The following is an 18189-nucleotide window of genomic DNA, read 5'->3' on the forward strand; positions in this document are numbered from 1 at the left end:
AACTCTTGCTAATCGGCCTGGTCTCATTAAGCTTATTTCCTTAAGAAGTTAGAGCCTACCTAGTTAGGCACTAGATCCTAGTCAATTGGAAGAGACTGCCTGCCCCCATCAGGGGATAGAACAGTAATGGAATCATTGGTGTTCAGTAAACTGCGTAGTTGGATGGCCATGTGAGTGCTGTGGCTGCACTCAGTCCATAAACACTGCTCTTCAGACAGGGCTAATCTCAAAAGAACTGTGTAGCCCAGGCTAATCTCAAAGAACCCACTGTGTCACTGAGTAATCCACCTGCCTTACCTTTTTAATGCAGGGGTTACAGTGTGAGATACCGCAAATGGCTAAAGATGCTGCTTTTCAGTGTAGAGTGTTTCATCTTGTTTTTCAGGTGATTTAATCTGAACTGGTGGGGTAGACATCTCAAATTTCAAAGTAGCATCTCTTAAACTACTGAAAATAACATTACTGTAACAATATGGTTTTATAATAGATTTGTAATGTTTCAGTACTGCTTTATTAATCTAAGAAATACATGTGTTCTTGAAGAATAACATGGAATCACATAATAAACTTGTATCTGTAAGATCGGATTACTGCTGTTCTGTACTCTCTACTCTTCCTGAGTTGGTTGGTACTGTCAATGTTACAGTTGCTGGGTATCTTATTTCATTTGCTTTTACTTTATTTCATTTAACAATTTATTCTTTCCAGTTTCAACACATCAAAATGTAACATCATGTATTGTCACATGAGGTACAAAATACCCTTTTTTTTTTTCTTTTTAAAGAAAGCATTATTCTTGGGACAAATTCTTTAAGCAGAGGCCAGGGCATCTCAAAGCAATCTGGTACCTGGAGTTATTCAGCATGAATCATAATTCTTTAGATTATGAATTGATTTTTTTTTATCTTGAATGCAGAATTCTAAAGATCCATGAATAGGAAGTAGTTTACTATAAGCAACAAAGAGGAAACTTGTTATTTTTATATAATCCTGAAATGGTTTGGCACAAGCTTTTTTTTTTTTAATTACATTTTTAAGCTCTTTTTTTTTTTCTTTCAGTCTTTCCTTTACAATAATGAAAGTTTAGAATATGAACACTAGAGAGTTGGGAAGCAAGCTAAAAAATCCTGTGCTGGTACTCTTTTAAACAGTATATTTTATAATATACCTTATAATAATTTACTGTTTAGAGGCCTGTGATTTTTACATAATTGAATTTGTGATTCAAAGTTATATTTATATATTTTGGGTATATGTAATTCTTACTTCATGAATTCTTTTCTCAAAACTTATATGTTTCCTTAATCAGTTTAGCCCTTCATAACTGTAAAGCATCTTGTTATTTGTACTATATTTTAAGAAAGCTATTTTCATGGAGAATTTCTCTAAACACTTCCATGTTCAGATTATTTAAATAGTTTATTGCATGTAATTAAATCAGTTCTAATCTTAAGGAAATAGGACATTTCTAGTGGTTTCTTAGTCGGGGAGATGGCTCAGTAGACAGTGATGGCTGCATAGGTGAGAAGACCTGGGTTCAGATGTGAACACATAATGCTGCCCGCCTGTAACCTTAGTGCTGAGAGTAGAGATGGGCAGAGCTGGGGGCTCCTGAGCCAGCATTCTATCTGCAGCAGCGAGTTCCAGGTCAGCGTGCATCTCTATGGCAAAAATCTCATTAATAACAGTAATGGCAAGGGGAAGAGCAATGGAGGAAGATACCCAAAGTTGACCTCTGGCCTGTACATGCACACATAGGCCAGTGCACCGAACACACACATACACACCACATACACACACACAAACACAAGTTTTCTGTGTCAAAATTTCTTATTTAAAGTACTGGAACACTTTAGTTGAATAATTATTTCATAGTAATTTGTCATCACATTGTAGATCATTAGGTGAATAAATATCCAGTAGTCTTGGGGAAATGGAAAATTGTTTTTTAAACTGAGAAACAATTTGAAATGATCATAGACTATTTGACATGCATCCTAAGACTTATATAATTGCTTTAGCAAGTTGTATTAGATACTTTTCTCATTGCTCTGACAAGGGATTGGCCAGAGTAACATAGGGAAGTTTTGTTCGTTTTGCCTTGTTTTCTGGCACGTTTGTTTGGCTGACGGGGAAGGGATGACGGAGCAGTTTTGTGGCTGCAGGGACGTGAGGTGGATATCTTCACTTGGCAGCTAGACTAAGAAGCAAAGAGGACAGGACAAGTCAGGCTGTATCCCTCTAGGTCCTGCACTTAATAGACCCACCTCTGCCAACAGGGCCTGTCCTGATGTTCCGCAGCCTCCCAAATACTGTCACCAGCTGGGGATCCTTTAAATACAGGGCTGTGTGGTGGACATTTTGCATTTAAACTAAAACATGGTTATTGGTTATAATTATCTGATCGTCTTTAAGCTGTGGGGGTTTGTGCATTATTTACATGGACTCCTTTAAACATTTTAAATACTTTTTTATAGGTTAGTTTTTTTTTTTTGAGTTCTGAAAAGGAGAGTTTGTATAACTTGTTTTTGTGATTTTTTTTCTATAGTTTCAACATCATTGTAGAATCTGATCTTGGGATATTTTGATACTCGTGTGATGCTTTATGCTTTTATACATAGGTGGCCTCATTAAAAATCAACAGAAAATACACTTAAAAGAACTTAGAAAATTATCGATAATAGTCACCAAAATGGAGCTTTAATTTTGGTTGCTGTCAGATATTTTCTGTGATTGAATGGTTTTCAGTAGTTACATTTTCTTTGTTCTCCTAAGGGAACATTCAGTCTACTAGTTTAGTAAACCTATCATCTTCAGCATTGCTGTAGCTAATTTAAAACCCGCATCAGCATTTAGAAATATACCCACTAAAAACGGGATATATTATTATTATTATTATTATTAAAAACATTACTTAGATTTTAGCCAAAATTCTTATCTTAAGAATTATTTTAAGAATTGGTCTGGTTAGGTGATACATTGTTAAGTTTGCATCAGTAATATATAATTAAATTGTTAAGAACAGTGGATAAAATATATATATATATTTACATATATATGTAAAAAAAACCTGAGAATTGATTTAGGTTTTTATATCTCGACGACTCAATTATTTTTAGAACCATTTGGATTATATAACAGTTGGGAAGTAGGGGTTGCTATGGTAATGTCTTTGACCTAGGGGAACAGAGTAACAATTTCAGAAATGAGTTGTTTTATGTTATAGCACAATATAATTTGGCTTTCTTGTTAAAAAGTTTCCTTCAGAATCAAGTTAAACATTGATAGTTTAAAAACCTTATTTGTAATTGGCTCATTCTGGACAACTTTGTATTGCTTTTAAATAAAATGTCATTTGCAGTATATTAAAAAAACAATGAAGTAAATTTGATTTCCTGTTTGCTTGGTAATTAATTTATATGTTTTAATGAGTACTTTTAATCTGATAAAAGGTGCTATGTTAAAAGTGGTAAAGGGGTCTTTAAAACTAGGAATCTGACACTTTCATATAATTTTTTAATCGCTGAGATTTTGATAGCTGAATTAGGTAGGTGGTCATTGTGTTTAAGACAGGGAAATGAAAAATGAGTGTGGTGTGACAACTGAAGTAAAGGGAAGAGGGAAGGACAGAGTTTCTTTCAGGTGCCTCTGTGGTATGCGTGAAGGCTCTTATAAACACACTGCAAGCCTTGTTTTGTTTTGTTGGTTTTGTGATCACAATAATGCTTGAAACTACTTTGTAAGTGTTTCCAGCAAAGGTGTATGTTTGCTGTACTGTTGCCTCTGGGCTCAAGTTCAGAGATGGCAGAAAAATCAAGTCACTAGCAGTACAGGAAACCAGCAAATGTTGATTTTGCAGTGCAACTGTAGGACATAATTTTTCTCAATATGACCCTTTTCTATGCAGATGAAGAACCCTCAACTCCTTCAGTCATGATTTGTTGCTTTAGAAAGGTATATGTGTCTGCCTTCCTGGTGACCGAAAGAGTTGTATTGGTTTTGCCCTTGTATGTCATGACTGCTTTTTCTTCCACTTACATGTTGATCAGCTGTGCGTCATCTGATCGCCACCTATTTAGATATTAGAAATACAGACTGAATAAGACAAAATTTTGGTTCTCTCAGAATTTTCACTTAAGTCTAAATATGTAAACAAGTCCAACAGGAAAGCATAAACGTGGTAGAATTCTGTTAAATGTAAACATGGGTCAAAGTTGAGCACACCAAAGGTAAATGGGTACATCTTCCCCAGGTTCAGTGAGGTTTTGGAGGAGGGAGCTAAGGGCAGTCCCAGCAGTATTCCTGTGAGGATAAGAAAAGGAAAGGCCTTCCGGGCAGAGCAGCATGTGAAACAGGATCAGAGTGTAAGGACTATAGCAAGGGGAGGGTCTAGGAGGAGGAGAGTTGGGGCCTCAGTCCTGAACACACACACACACACACACACACACCCTTTGGAGACTACAGGAAACACAGATACACCATTGATCGTAAACTGTGGTAGAAATTAAACTGTTTCATTTTGATGTTTTAATGTTCCTTGGGATTTTTGTGGGTTTTGTTTGTGTGTTTGTTTCCTCCAAAGCAGTATCTGAAGGCAAGATGTCTCAGCAGCTTTGCTACAAGCCTGGAGACCCGAGTTGATCCCTGTAGCCCTCGCCTGGGGGAGAGAATGGACTCTGAGAAGTTGCTCTCTGCTGTCCACAAGTGCACATCTGTGCCCAGACACATCAGAACACACTGTTAAAAACAACCAAACCCACTGAAAACTCTTGCTGTTTAAAACGTAGGGACATTTTTTTAAAGTAAAAAAAATTTACTGGATGGAAGTATAACTTAAAACGTTAGGAGCAGTAAGGATTTGTTCCCCATTTCTTACTGAAGATGTTGCCGAGAGCATCTTGAACAGTGTCTGCCTTGTGCAGCTTTCAATAGTGCAGTAAGCAGCGTGAGCCTCCCTCCTGTGCCTTGGCAGCCTGGCAGCTCCTTCCTGCTGCATTTGAATCAGCCTCCGACGCATTCTCTTTTCCCTCTGGGTGCAGTGCTGCAGTGCTGAGGCTTCCTTGCATGTGAAATGACTCTTCCAGCATTTGCTTCTGCAGAGCGTGCTCCCCTTGGTCACAAGCGTGCTCCTCACGCTCCTCCGTTGTGACCATCCGTTGACCTTCACAAAGTTCTTCCAGTCGCATAGGCAACTGCAGTGGCAGTCGTGACACTTCCCGTCATCTGTTCTCTTATTCCGCTTAGATATTTGAATTTCACTGTCAGCAGCATCTTCTTCTGCTCCTTTTTTGCTGCTCTTTCGTCTTTGTCAGCTCCCCTTTTCAGCGACCTGTTTTTAAAATTCTGCGTGGGGCTAGGATGGCATGCAAGACGGCATCCCAGCTAAAAGCTTTGCTGTCTGTGGTTGACTTAACACACACAGTGCAATGAGTTAACTGATGACGGTTGTCGTACTGGTCGTGGTGCCCATCTCATAGTAACAGTGATCTGTGACCCAGGCTGCTAGGAGTGACACTTGAGTTTATACATTCATAATTAATATTCTGTGGTCAATGAGACTTGAACCACGGTGTTGGGAGGCTTGTGGTGTTTGCCCAACCCTTGCTTGCTGAATTTATGTACATGGGAATCACCCAAATGAGGGTGACTGAAATTTAAAGAAGCAGAACATTTGGTAATTAAAAATTTGATGGATTTGGGGTGTTGCACTGTTGAGCACACAGCTGGTGTATGTAGAAATATAAATCTGATACTGCTTCCCCAGCCTTTTTAGACTTCCTTAGCGAGGATCTCTTAACAGCAGTTACACAGTACCAATCTGTACACGTGGTAAATAACAATAGTGTGAATTTCCCAGGGGCCAGTGCTACAGAAAATGAGTTTAAAAGAATGGTATAGTTGTATTAATTTCAAAGAAGTAGTTAACGAGTTTGGGTCAAGCGGCTCTGTTTTGTTGTGTTCCTACAGAATATAACTTTACTCTCCAGTGTGCCATTCTCTGTTGCCGTTGAATAACACGAACGTCTCTCTTTCTGCTCCTCACAGGTGAGCTGGGATAGCGGCTGATCTCAAGATGCCACTGGTGAAAAGAAACATCGACCCTCGGCACTTGTGCCATACAGCACTGCCCAGGGGCATTAAGAACGAACTGGAATGTGTGACCAACATTTCCCTGGCAAATATAATTAGACAGCTGAGCAGCCTAAGTAAGCACTTGCATCAGTTTGAATATTGCAAACCGGAATTTGCTTTAGAGGTAGCGGTGTTAAGAAAATGCCCTTGTTATTAATTGAGGAGGTATTATAATGTTATCATGAAATTTAGTCACTTTAAGTAAAATCAATGAGTTACAGAAGGAATTTCTTCTTCCTATTAAGGAAATAACAGAATCTCTCAACAGTGATTAGAATTGTTGGCGCTAACGTGAAAATGTTTTTGACGATTCAACTGTTTGTATTTGGGGACTGTGGAATCTGCTTTTTCGTATTAACAAAGGTGTAGAGAGCAAGGTAAGGCCAGCACTAGTGATAGGATTGGCTAGTAATGTGAGTTCTGTATAACGTCAGATATGGGATCAAGAGTCTGAAATACACCATGATGTGAAAGCAGCAAGAAAACTCAGCTTTTGGCAGGCAGAATTGGCTGTAGAAAAAGTACAGGGGTCCTAGAGAGATGGCTTAGTGAGTCAGAGTGCTTGCTGTGCCACCATGGTACATGAGTTCAAATCCCCAGTACCCACATAAAAAGCCAGGCATGTCTACATGTGCCTCTGTCTCCAGTACTGGGGAACAGAGATAGGCAGATGCCAACTGCTTACTGGCCAGGCACCTTAGCTGAAACAGCGAGGTTCCAGTTCAGTGAGAGAGCCTGTCTCACGTGCAAAACACATATATGCACACGTGTGCATGCACACTCACACCCATACACATATGCATGCTCATACACATAGTCCACAGTGCTGGGCACAGAGGGTTGCAGGAATTACACAGATTATTTCCTGTTATTAACGTTTTATTTAAAAAAGAAACCCAGTGTGTCTTTTAATGGAAAGGATGAGCTTTTTACTCAGATATCTATATTCTATTTTAAATATGAATTAGGTGTTCTTGACTAGGTACATTCCCTGGGTGGTACTAGGGAATCATCATCAAAAAGGGTTTGGCTCCTTTCCTCTTCTGTCAACTCATGTCTCCTCCTGTTACTCATTAGGATTAACTCTAGATCCCCCCCCCATACCAGAATTTACAGATAATCAAGTCCTTTAGATAATAAGGTGGTGAATTTTCACATTTGCCCATTAACCATCCAAGGTTACTCATAACACTTAGTAAACTCCATGTAAGTAATTATTAGCTGGACCACTTACAGGAAAAAATTCAGAATGTGTTCAGTACAGAAGCACTTTTTTTCAACTCTCCCTTACAGAATTGAGTGATTTACATTAAACCCACAAATACAGAACTCACTGATACAAAACTACAAGGGCTATCCCCACACTTGGCCCAAGAAATTGTTAATGTAATTCTTTTCAGTGAAAAGGCCGGGGCCTTTCCCACTATAGCTAGGGCAGCATGGGAGGGTACACAGATGACCCTCACTTTTGACGTCTCTGTGAATGTCGTAAGTTCTGGTGCCTCACACACACTAGGTGCCCTTGCTCAGCAGCCCTGACCGGCTTTTTGGTTGCTAACTCTCGGGATCACACGGTTAACCAAGAGTCTGCCTTCGCCTGCTGGCACCGCCGGCATTGTCAGAGAGCCCAGGGAAAGATCAAGATGCATACCTCCACACGTGAGTCCTGTTGAGTTGGACAACCTCATGCTTGAGTCTTCTTTGTGAGACACTCAATCCTTGCACTGCCCTTGAAATAGCTGTGAGGATAAATAAAAGGGTGCGCATGTGAAATCAGTTTAATTGTTCTCTTTATTCCTGTTGGTGGTTTTTTGTTTTTTGTTTTTTAATTGAAACCACTTGGTTTCACACAGGAAACCAATCCTAAGTTTTTCATACTAGTCAAAACAAGAGTCTTAGAATTAGCCATATTATTTAAAGATATTTTGCTGACTTTCTGTGGCCAGCCTAGTTGATTTAATGTTATAAAACTTCATATACAAATCTGTTCTATGCATATGTTAGTATAGAAGTGATATCCGTAACTTTGGGGAAACATTCTTAAATTTAAAATAAATTCTGAATCTAGTAACATACACTTTAGGCATTTATTGCCCCGTACAAAATTTAGGATTAATATGATTAGGGGGGTCAGTTTGAAATAGAGAGTGAAGACTCTTTGTGGGAGACAAAGCAGCAATGTCTCTCAGTCCATGGTCATTGTAGCGCCTAGTAACAGAAGCCCCATAAAATAAATTAAGATTAGGCTTCACTTTTGCATTCAGGCCATTTAGATAATTTCTAACCCATCCATAGAGACCGTAAATCAGAGAAAATTCCATGGATTCAGGGTGTAACAATAGTTTATTACCCTGAAATTAACCTTTCAAGTTTCCCTACCTGCCATAATTAAAAACCTAGAATTAGGTTAAACTTCAAAGGCCCCTTGGCTTTTTAAATAATCCTGCACTCTAAAGAAAAGAGCCAGACACACACAGGATAACCAGTTAACCCCTCCTAGAACCTGTTTGCTTTTACTTTAATGGTTTTGGAACACTTGATGGTTTGGTTTCTTTTTTTTTTTTTTTTTTTTTGTTTCCATATTTCATTTTTAAATTTTTTTTTCACAATTTATTCATTATATACCCCGATTGAAGCCCCCTCCCTCTACTCTCCCCAGTCCCACCATTCCACTTCCCCCCCATCCCCTTCCCTTAGTCCACCGAAAGGGGTAGTTCTCCGTCATTGCCATCTGCCCATAGCTTGTTAAGTCTCATCAGGATTGCCTGAATCCTCTTCCTCCACAGCCTGGCAAGGCCGCATCACCAGGGGTGAGTGATCAAAGAGCAGGCAACTGAGTTCATGATACAGGCAGCCCCTACTCCCCTCACATGGAGACTGAGCTGCCAATCTGCTACATCTGAGCAGGGGCTCTAGCTCATCTTTATGTATGGTCCTCAGCTGCAGTCTCTGCAGGACCCCCTGGGCTCAGATCCTTTAGCTTTGTTGATCTCCTTGTGGGACTCCTGCCCCCTCCATGTCCCTTTATCCCCACCCCTCTCTTCTTCCATAAGATTCCCTGTACTCTTCCCAAAGTTTGGCCATGAATCTCAGCATCTGCTTCTATCCCCTGTTGGATAGAGCCTTGCAGAGTTAGCCATATAATGTAGGATAGCCATCTACAGACCTAAAGAAGCTAAATACTAAGGAGGACCCTAGGGAAGATGCTTAAATCTCATTCAGAATGGCAAACAGGATAGACACCAGAAGTGGTGGAAGCGGAAACAGGATGGTTTGGTTTCCTAAACATTGATGTTTTGAAGGATTGAAGGAGCAGACACATTAGAAGAGGCATCACTGAGTTCGATTAAAATCAGTAGCTTACAGGATAGCTGAAAATGTAACCTGAAAACTGGAAAAAGACCATTTAATATTCCAAGGCGCTTTTTTTTTTTATGGCTTAAGACAGTTAATTGACTTTAATAATTAATTCCTGGTCATAAGTCCTCAAGAAAAGTTTAAGTTATAGTTTGTTTTATTTTCCACTTAGGAGTATATTTTACCATAGTTTTCATCTAAAACAGTTAAAATAATAAGGGATACACTTAGTAATTTTAAGCTACTTAGAAAACTTGGCTATCTAAAATGATTCTAAAAGTCTGGTGTTGACACTTGTAATCCCAGCATTGCTATGTGAAGTATGGATTGACTTAGGCCTTTAAAGAATAAAATGTTTTGAAAGGAAGAAGAATAGAGGCAAAAACAAACAAACAAACGAAAAACAAACAAACAAACAAAAAACCATGTGTTGATTAGGAGAGTTGAAATGACTTGACGTTGGAGCCTGGGGAAGCCTGACTGTGGAGGACAGAATGTGAGAGGAGAGGATTTGTGCTTCGTCTCATTCTATGACATTGTAGAGTCTTAACGTAAGCGTAGTTGAACTTGAGCTATGAGCACATGAGCTTCCCATTGTAACTTCATTGTTAACCTCTCTCTGGAGGGGAGGGGAGACAGATAGGAAATGTAAGGAATATAAAGAGAATGGAGGGGATGCTATCCACCAAGTTAAACTTGTGGGGGAGAGTGCCATGGACACTAAAGAACAGTAGAAAAGCTATGGGCCCTCTCTCCAGAAAAATACAAATGTATCTCTCATAGTTAGGTTTTCTGTGACTGTGATAAAACACCATGGTCATAATCGACTGCGGGGAGAAATAGTAGTTTATTTCAACTTGCAACTCTGGTGTCACACTCCATTCATCACTGAGGGAATTCAGGGTAGGAACTCAAGGCAGGAGTTGATGCAGAGGCCTTGGAGGAAGTGCTCCACATTGCTTGCTGAGTCAGCTTTCTTACAGCATCCAGAACCACCAAGCTTACGCAGACTATAAAAAGTTCCTTGTCTTAAACTGATCTCTTTTACAGATGATCTCTTTTATTCTGCTGTCTGGCTTGAAACTCAGCTCTAGCAGAATCTGTATAAATGCTGGTCCCGGGGTGAAAGCATATGCTATTTGTGTGGATGTTGACATCCTGATCTTCCCTATCCCATATCTAGGAGTTAATGTAAAGCATATGAAGTCTTTCCATCAGTCTCCCTAGACCCCGCCTGTCCTCTATTGCTGAGTAATGTTGGGTGGGGTTTAAAGTTTAAGCTAGTCCCAGATACATGCCAAATGCAACAGGACGGCACTCTGAACTGCCACAGGGCTTTTGTGAATGGGTGATTACCATTACATTACAGTTACGGTGCATTTCCTTTCTGCTTAGGTAAGTATGCTGAGGACATCTTTGGAGAATTATTCAATGAAGCACACAGTTTTTCCTTCAGAGTTAACTCACTACAAGAACGCGTGGACCGCTTGTCTGTCAGCGTTACACAGCTGGATCCTAAAGAAGAAGAGCGTAAGTTTCCTCTCTCTGTTTTTCTTTATATTGTGTTGAGGCAGAGGAGATGAGGGTGTGTTTCCGAACAGTATTGTGAATACACAATCTATCCCTGACCTTTTGTGTCCGTGCAGAAATAAATCAGTGTATTATCTCTAAGAGCTGTCAGCTTGGCCTTCTGTTTCTCCATTGAAAAAAAATCCGGATTGTGTTTTCTATTCATCTTTTAATTATTTTTTGACATAAAAACATTTTAATTAGACTCTTCATTCAGTTTTCTTTCTCCCTTTTTGTCTGACAAGTTATATGAAAAGCATCTAAAATCTTAAGGTTTGGCTGAAACTCCTTTTACTGTGCCTTTGTGTATGTTTTGCTAAACTATGACCTTGACATTTAATCAGCTGCTACTACTATTTAAATGAACATTCCCAAACAAATTGTTCTATGCTACGAATAAAACAAAAATAAGTGTTTTTTTAGTTTTTTTTAAACATACTGCTATGTAGTAATGATAAGAATTTTAGTGCTAAAAACACACTTCATGCCTCCAATCTTGCATGCTAATTATTTCTTTGTTTAAAAATGCCTTGAAATATTGATAATTCACAAATTTCTTTGCTTCTTTACTCATACAAAAAAAGAATGTAATTTTCCCTTATGTTCTATAGAACAGTCGTTTTCCATCTTCCTAATCCTGCCACCTTTTAATACGGTTCCTTGTGTTGTGGTGACCTTGACCACAAAATTATTTTGTTGCTAGTTCATCATAATTAATTCTGCTACTGTTATGAATTATAATTAAATATCTTTGGAGATGGTGTTTGCCAAAGGGGTTGTGACTACAGGCTGAGAACCACAGCTGTAGAGACTTGTTTTATGTGAATTTTTTATAACGTACTCATCAAATGTTTTGCTGAATAACATTTTTAGTATAAATTTTCAAGTTATAGATCTAAATTTAAACAATGAAAACGTTTTTAAAATATTTTAAAAGCGAAGAGTAGAATGTTAGGATGACTGTCTTGGTGACGGAACAAACTCCATTAGGCATAATATCAGTGTCTGATACCCTAATTTACAGCCTCCAGTACAATTGAGATACAGCTTTGCAAGGTCGTATTTATCTAGTTTTTGTAACTTCGGTCAGTTTCAGAACATTTTTAGCACAGCACGAAGAGGCCCCACTCTACTTTTTCCCTCTCACCCTGCCTGTGTCTTATCACTAATCCGCTGCATAAGTGGCCTCCTATCACCAGGGTGTCTTTCCCTGTGTTCTTAAGATCCATTTGTATCTATTTATATTTCCTCGATGAGTAATGATATTAAGAGTAAAGCCCTGTGTATATTTTCTTGGAGAAATATCCATTCAGTTCTTTGCTCCTTTATTTTTTATTTTTTCCTTCTATACCCCTTCTGTTTGCCCATTTTAAAATTGGATTATCTTTTCATTCTGAAGTTATAAGAGTTTTCTTAAGTTCTAGGCCCACACCCTGGTCACGTGTATATTTTTCATCTGTAGGGTTTTTTTCTCTTAGAGCTTTCCTTTAAAGTGTATTTATATATGTTAATCACATTTCATGAAATTCTTGAAATATATCTTTAATTGTTACTGTTGAGAAATACATTCGAGTCATACATGCTTTCAAATATAATTTATATCATCATTTTCTTTTTAATATTTAGTTACAAATATTTGCCAGCAGTATTATGTAAATTCAGTTTCATATATAATAAAAATTAATATTTAATTAATGCTATTACTTTTTAAATATAGCAGTTACTGATTTTCTTCCTTGACAATTTCATGCATGTATATATTACATTCTGGTTATGCTCATGCTGTTATATGCTAATAAATGACTTAATGCCATCATTAAGTTTCAAAGTAAAAGTACAGATACCAGTAAAAAGTAAAAAAGATAACTTCGTATGAGTATTTCAGAATTACATGTAACTTCCTTTATTTTTTTCTGTAGTTTTGTTTTTTTAAATATGTGAAACATGCAAAAGAATTCTGAATCTAAAAGCTGAGGAATTGTTTTGTGGAAATTTGTGATTCAATTTGAGTTTTGAAATTTAGTGGGAATTCAAAGAAAATATTGTGAACATATAATTAAAACTACAGAGGATGATAAAAGTATTTGGGATTATCTTTAAGTGGTAGCAACCATGAAACTACCAATGTAATTTAGAAAAATGTGTAAAAATGTTATAAAATGTATACATTTGTATTTAATTCAATTTTGTTTACAAGCACATTGAGCCAACATCGTCACTGTGTAATACTATTGAGGTAATGTAAGATATTTTCAAGTGGAAAGGACTTTGTCACCCTGGTCTCTTTATCAGTAAGATGTGATAGAGAGGAGTTGAAGACAGAAATGTACTTACTATTTTGCTTTTTTTTTTTCCTTTACCAAAATGGCTTTGGGCATTTGGCACCCGGCTCTGTTTTGGTTGCATAGTTTAGAGTTGATAAATAGAGTGAGAGGGTGGCAGCAATCAATCCCTATTCATTGCCCAAAACACCGGCCCCTTCCAGTAGCCTGAAAACCTTATATGGATTGTGGCAAGAATTAGCCTCAAAAACAGATCTGAGTTTTCTGTTCTGGAGGGCTGCTTTTTCAACCTGTTGTGTAGTTTATAGTTTTGGCTTTTTGTATTTAATTATAGAATAATAGTTTCTGTTTCGCTGAAAGGTTAAATGAAAATCAGTGAAAGTATCCATTACATAGAGTATTTATTCATTAAATAGCTCCCTAACCACCCTCTGGTGATAGTGAGGGGAAGCTTTTTTCTTTTCTTTTCCTAGCTCTAAATTAGAGTCTAATGTTCGTGAATGTGTTACAAGTTAGGTGTATGGCGTTGCTGAAAATGCAGTTACCCTGTGAAAACTGTAGAGCAGTCCATTGCTCCCCTGTGCTATACAGACCCAGATGTTCATGAGCTGTACTTATAAGAAATTACATGGTATTTTAGGGAAAGTGGTTGAAAACTGATTGGTTACTGACGTTGCTGTTACATATAGCATTTGTACACTTAGGATCCAAATATGCAAGAGATTTTTCTTCTTTTGATCTTGGTTTTGTTTTGAGATAGAGCCTCACTCTGTAAACTAGGCTGTTTTGGAACTTGTGATAAATCTCCTGCCTTCACCTCCCAAGTTCTGGGAGCCATCGCATGAGCTTTGCCTATTTTTTTCATGTGAAGAAACCACTGTCAATGTCTAGCTTATAGTATTTTGATGTATACCTTATTTTAATATGCTGGACGGTACAGAAGTAATTACTGGGGATAGTAATGTACATGAAAGTCTCAGCCTTCAAAACTGTTGTTAGATTGAAATCATTATACACAAATAAGCGAGTAAAGTCAAAACTAATATAGATCACCCATTTGTAATATTTATAGTAGACATAGCAGGATTTTGACACTATGCTTAACCTACAATACCACTATCAATTAATCCCTTGAGTTCCTTCTGATGATAGCCACTGAGGAGTAAAACTAGAAGGGGAAAGATGACAGAAAAGCAAGAGATGTTAAGTTGGGTGGGGTGGGTAAAAATAGCCAGTAAAGAAAAAGAAATACTGGAAATGTGTCATGAGGACCTTCTGAGCTTTTGAAAAGGAAGGTTATGATAAAAACTCTTCTAGAAGATCAGACTGAAAGATAAGGATAAAGACAACGATAGGATGTTTAGAATGACTCCTGATTTAAGGCACACAGTCTTTCTGGGATACTAGCGTTGAAACAGACATGCAGTATGTTTCAACAAACATATTAAAACAAACATCTCATTCAGCTGAGTTGTCTTAGGAAAATTAAATGGGTTTGTGATTTTTGTTTTAGTGTCTTTGCAAGATATAACCATGAGAAAAGCTTTCCGAAGTTCTACAGTTCAAGACCAGCAGCTTTTCGACCGCAAGACTTTGCCCATCCCCTTGCAGGAGACGTATGACGTCTGTGAACAGCCTCCGCCCCTCAATATCCTCACTCCTTACAGGTCAGTTGGACAGTAAGCTAAAAACCTGTATCTCATACTTCAGACTTAAATGCTTGGTTCACACACACTTAATTTCATTTGACTCCAGCCAGCAGAGCACGGCCTCCCTTCCTACTGAGTTCAGTAAACCATTTTTATTCACTACATGAGCTTTGCAGGCTCTGACGGATAATGCTTATGAATAGCAAAGCTATTACCAAGGAAGTTGGCATTATCTTTCTAATTTAATTTTTAATCATAGGAAAGTAAGGCTCAAAATTCCACAATACCAATCATTGTTGCATTCTGTATGTTCTTGATATATAGATATGTATGTATGTATAATGAATATGTAGGTTTTTTAAATACTTTCCACCACTTACTCCAGTGGAGCCTGAAATGAGTGTTTTTTGGGAATTTTTTCCACAGCAGTTGTTAAATATGTGTTGTTAAGATGTATAACATATCCTGAAAAAGCTGATATACAAATTGTTATTTGAAGCTGTGCTCAGCATGCCTGTAAGTGCATGCTAACTAATATTGAACTGAAAATGAAGAAGTACTTAGATTTAGTAAGATGGTAAGTTTATTAGAACATCGGTGGAAACATGAAATGTTCTCAGTTCTAAGCAACGCTCCTGCTTTCCAGACTTTGGTTTTTGGCAGAAGTATTTCTAATTATTGGGTTTCCCCAAAGGAAATTTAGTATTCAGCAAAAGTGAGATAAAAGTGAACACTGGTACTTTAAACTATTGGTCACCATGCCTGGTACTTGGTTGGAGTATGAGTCTCTGGGAAGACCCCTGTGTTCAAATTTTCTGGTTCCAGACATGGAGACAACCTAGAACCCCTGCACAGATGTAGCCCATGGCAGTTTAGTGTCCAAGTGGGTTACATAGTAATGGGAAGAGGGACTGCCTCTGACATAATCTGATTGGCCTGCTCTTTGATCACCTCCCCCTGAGGGGGAAGCAGCCTTACCAGGCCACAGAAGATGACAGTGCAGCCATTCCTGATGAGATCCGATAGACTAAGATCAGAAGGAAGGATAGGGGGACCTCTCTTATCAGTGGACTTGGGGAGGGGCATTTGTGAAGAAGGGGGAGGGAGGGAGGGAGGGAAGGAGGAAGGGGCTTATGGGGGGGATACAAAGTGAATAAAGTGTAATTAATTAAATTAAAAAAAACTATTGGTCAACTCTGAAAAGAGTCTGCTTTTCCATTTCCCACAGTTTCTTTCTCATTTATTTTTAAAATTTTATTACTAAAAATCTCTTATTTTGGCAATATTTATTCATTTTGATACACAGTCGTCTCATGTTATCCAGAGGGGCCTCGAACTTGTGCCCTTCTGCCTCGCCTTGAGTGCCAAGATCCCTGGTGTGCACCACGCCTGGCAAGGCAACACTGCAGCGCTGGCTGTGTGGCCCAGCGCTGACGGTGTGGTGATGTGAGGGAAGCACACGGCAGGAGTTGGTCTGCGTGTCCCTCTGTCTCGCCTAATATGCTGGGTGTGCTGTGTTCCAGGGACGATGGGAAGGAAGGGCTGAAGTTCTACACCAATCCTTCGTACTTCTTTGACCTGTGGAAAGAAAAGATGTTGCAAGATACAGAGGATAAGAGGAAGGAGAAGAGAAAGCAGAAGGTATTCCAACAGAGTCAGAACCCTGAAGTTATTTCTTACGTGTTCACATGTGGTCGCACATGGGAAGCTTGGCTAATCCATACTTCGGCGGCCCTGTTTTGTTGGGCCCGTGCCCTTCTCGTGACACGGATCACAAGAAAAGATCGTGTAGACGTGATTAAAGTTGGTAAATTAAGCCAGTGGGTGTTTTTGCCATACCGCATGCCCTCGCTGTTTGGACGGGTATTCTCACTAAACCCCTGTTCCCAGTCTGCTGAGCTGCCGTTCTCGGCTCCCTGATAAAACTCCCGAATCTGCCTTGTTTCCTATTGATTACTTGAAAGCACGTAGAAGGAAGAAACAAGGTGTGTCTTGGCACAGAAGAGACACAGTCTGTCTTCATCATGCCTCTGGTTTTCTCGGCTTTCCTGGGTCTCCATAATGCCCTCTTGTTACATCCTTACATGCTAGACAGTACCCTGGTGTTCTAGCTGGAGTCTGCAGACGGATGACTTGGCAAGCCAGAGTGCTCCTGAGTGCAGCTTTTGTTCGCCAAGCATGAGGAGTTTAACATTTTGTTTGAAGTAGAGTTCCTTAGGTGGCCATGCCTACCTCACTCATAGTGTGTCCCCAGTCTCACCTGACAGGCTTCTTTCATATCTGTCACCTGCTTTGACCCTGTGGACATTTGGTATATGTTGTACCTTCTCCAGGCCTTCCCGTGCTGTCTCCCCCGATTTTAATCTTCAGCCATTTCCCATACAGATAATTTAGCGACTTAGTTATATTTGACTGGCATTAGGCAGTTCCATCCATGGTAAATCTTTGAGACTTATTAAAAACAGGTATAGGAGTAAGGGCAAGTGACATTTTTCCATCCACAGTAATTTCTGCCTCAAGTCTAGGCACACTATCTTGTAGCTAATCCCTCAGTTTGAAATTGAGTTACAAAGCCATGATGAGAAACGGGGATTACAGTGAACTCTAGTCTATTTTAACTCCGCATGTACACATAAAAGCGGTTCTGTGTTTTTGCTATATTATGATGACATTGCCATTTTCAGTATTGACCTTAGGATTTTATTTTTGATTGTTCTAACCCCTTTTTTAAGTATTTAGCATTTCACCGCTTGGCTTTGTTTCATTACATTTGTTATAGCAGAAAAATCTAGATCGTCCTCATGAACCAGAAAAAGTGCCAAGAGCACCTCATGACAGGCGAAGAGAATGGCAGAAGCTGGCCCAAGGTCCAGAGCTGGCTGAGGACGATGCTGATCTCCTGCATAAGCATATTGAAGTTGCGAATGGCCCCGCCTCTCATTTTGAAACAAGGTTTCTTTTATGTTTCTTTTAGATGAATGGTAGACATTGGGTTGATTTATAATACCTCTCTGTATTTCTGAGTATTGGCTCCTGATCTCTTGAGTTGGAAGGCTTTGTTAGAATAGAAATCATTTCAACTCTGACCACTGACCTGCTAACCTCCAGCCTCCTGGGCAGGTTATTTCATATTTGGACTTTGTGTTGCAACATTAGAAAGAAAAGTTTCAAGTAGATACTTTTCTGCTTTGTTTTAGCTT

General features: G+C 38.8%; 1 protein-coding gene across 1 annotated transcript in view; it reads left to right on the top strand.

Moving 5' to 3' along the window:
* Wasf1 (WASP family member 1) overlaps window positions 1-18189 on the top strand; it is a 45921-nt gene that overhangs the window by 23202 nt on the left and 4530 nt on the right. The window contains 5 exon segments of the mRNA XM_021648667.2: window positions 6046-6206; window positions 10885-11019; window positions 14854-15007; window positions 16513-16630; window positions 17769-17941. Coding sequence (XP_021504342.2) covers window positions 6074-6206; window positions 10885-11019; window positions 14854-15007; window positions 16513-16630; window positions 17769-17941 — 713 coding nt within the window. The 5' untranslated portion in view covers window positions 6046-6073.

The sequence above is a fragment of the Meriones unguiculatus genome, chromosome 20 (genome assembly GCF_030254825.1).
Source record: "Meriones unguiculatus strain TT.TT164.6M chromosome 20, Bangor_MerUng_6.1, whole genome shotgun sequence".
Taxonomy (NCBI): domain Eukaryota; kingdom Metazoa; phylum Chordata; class Mammalia; order Rodentia; family Muridae; genus Meriones; species Meriones unguiculatus.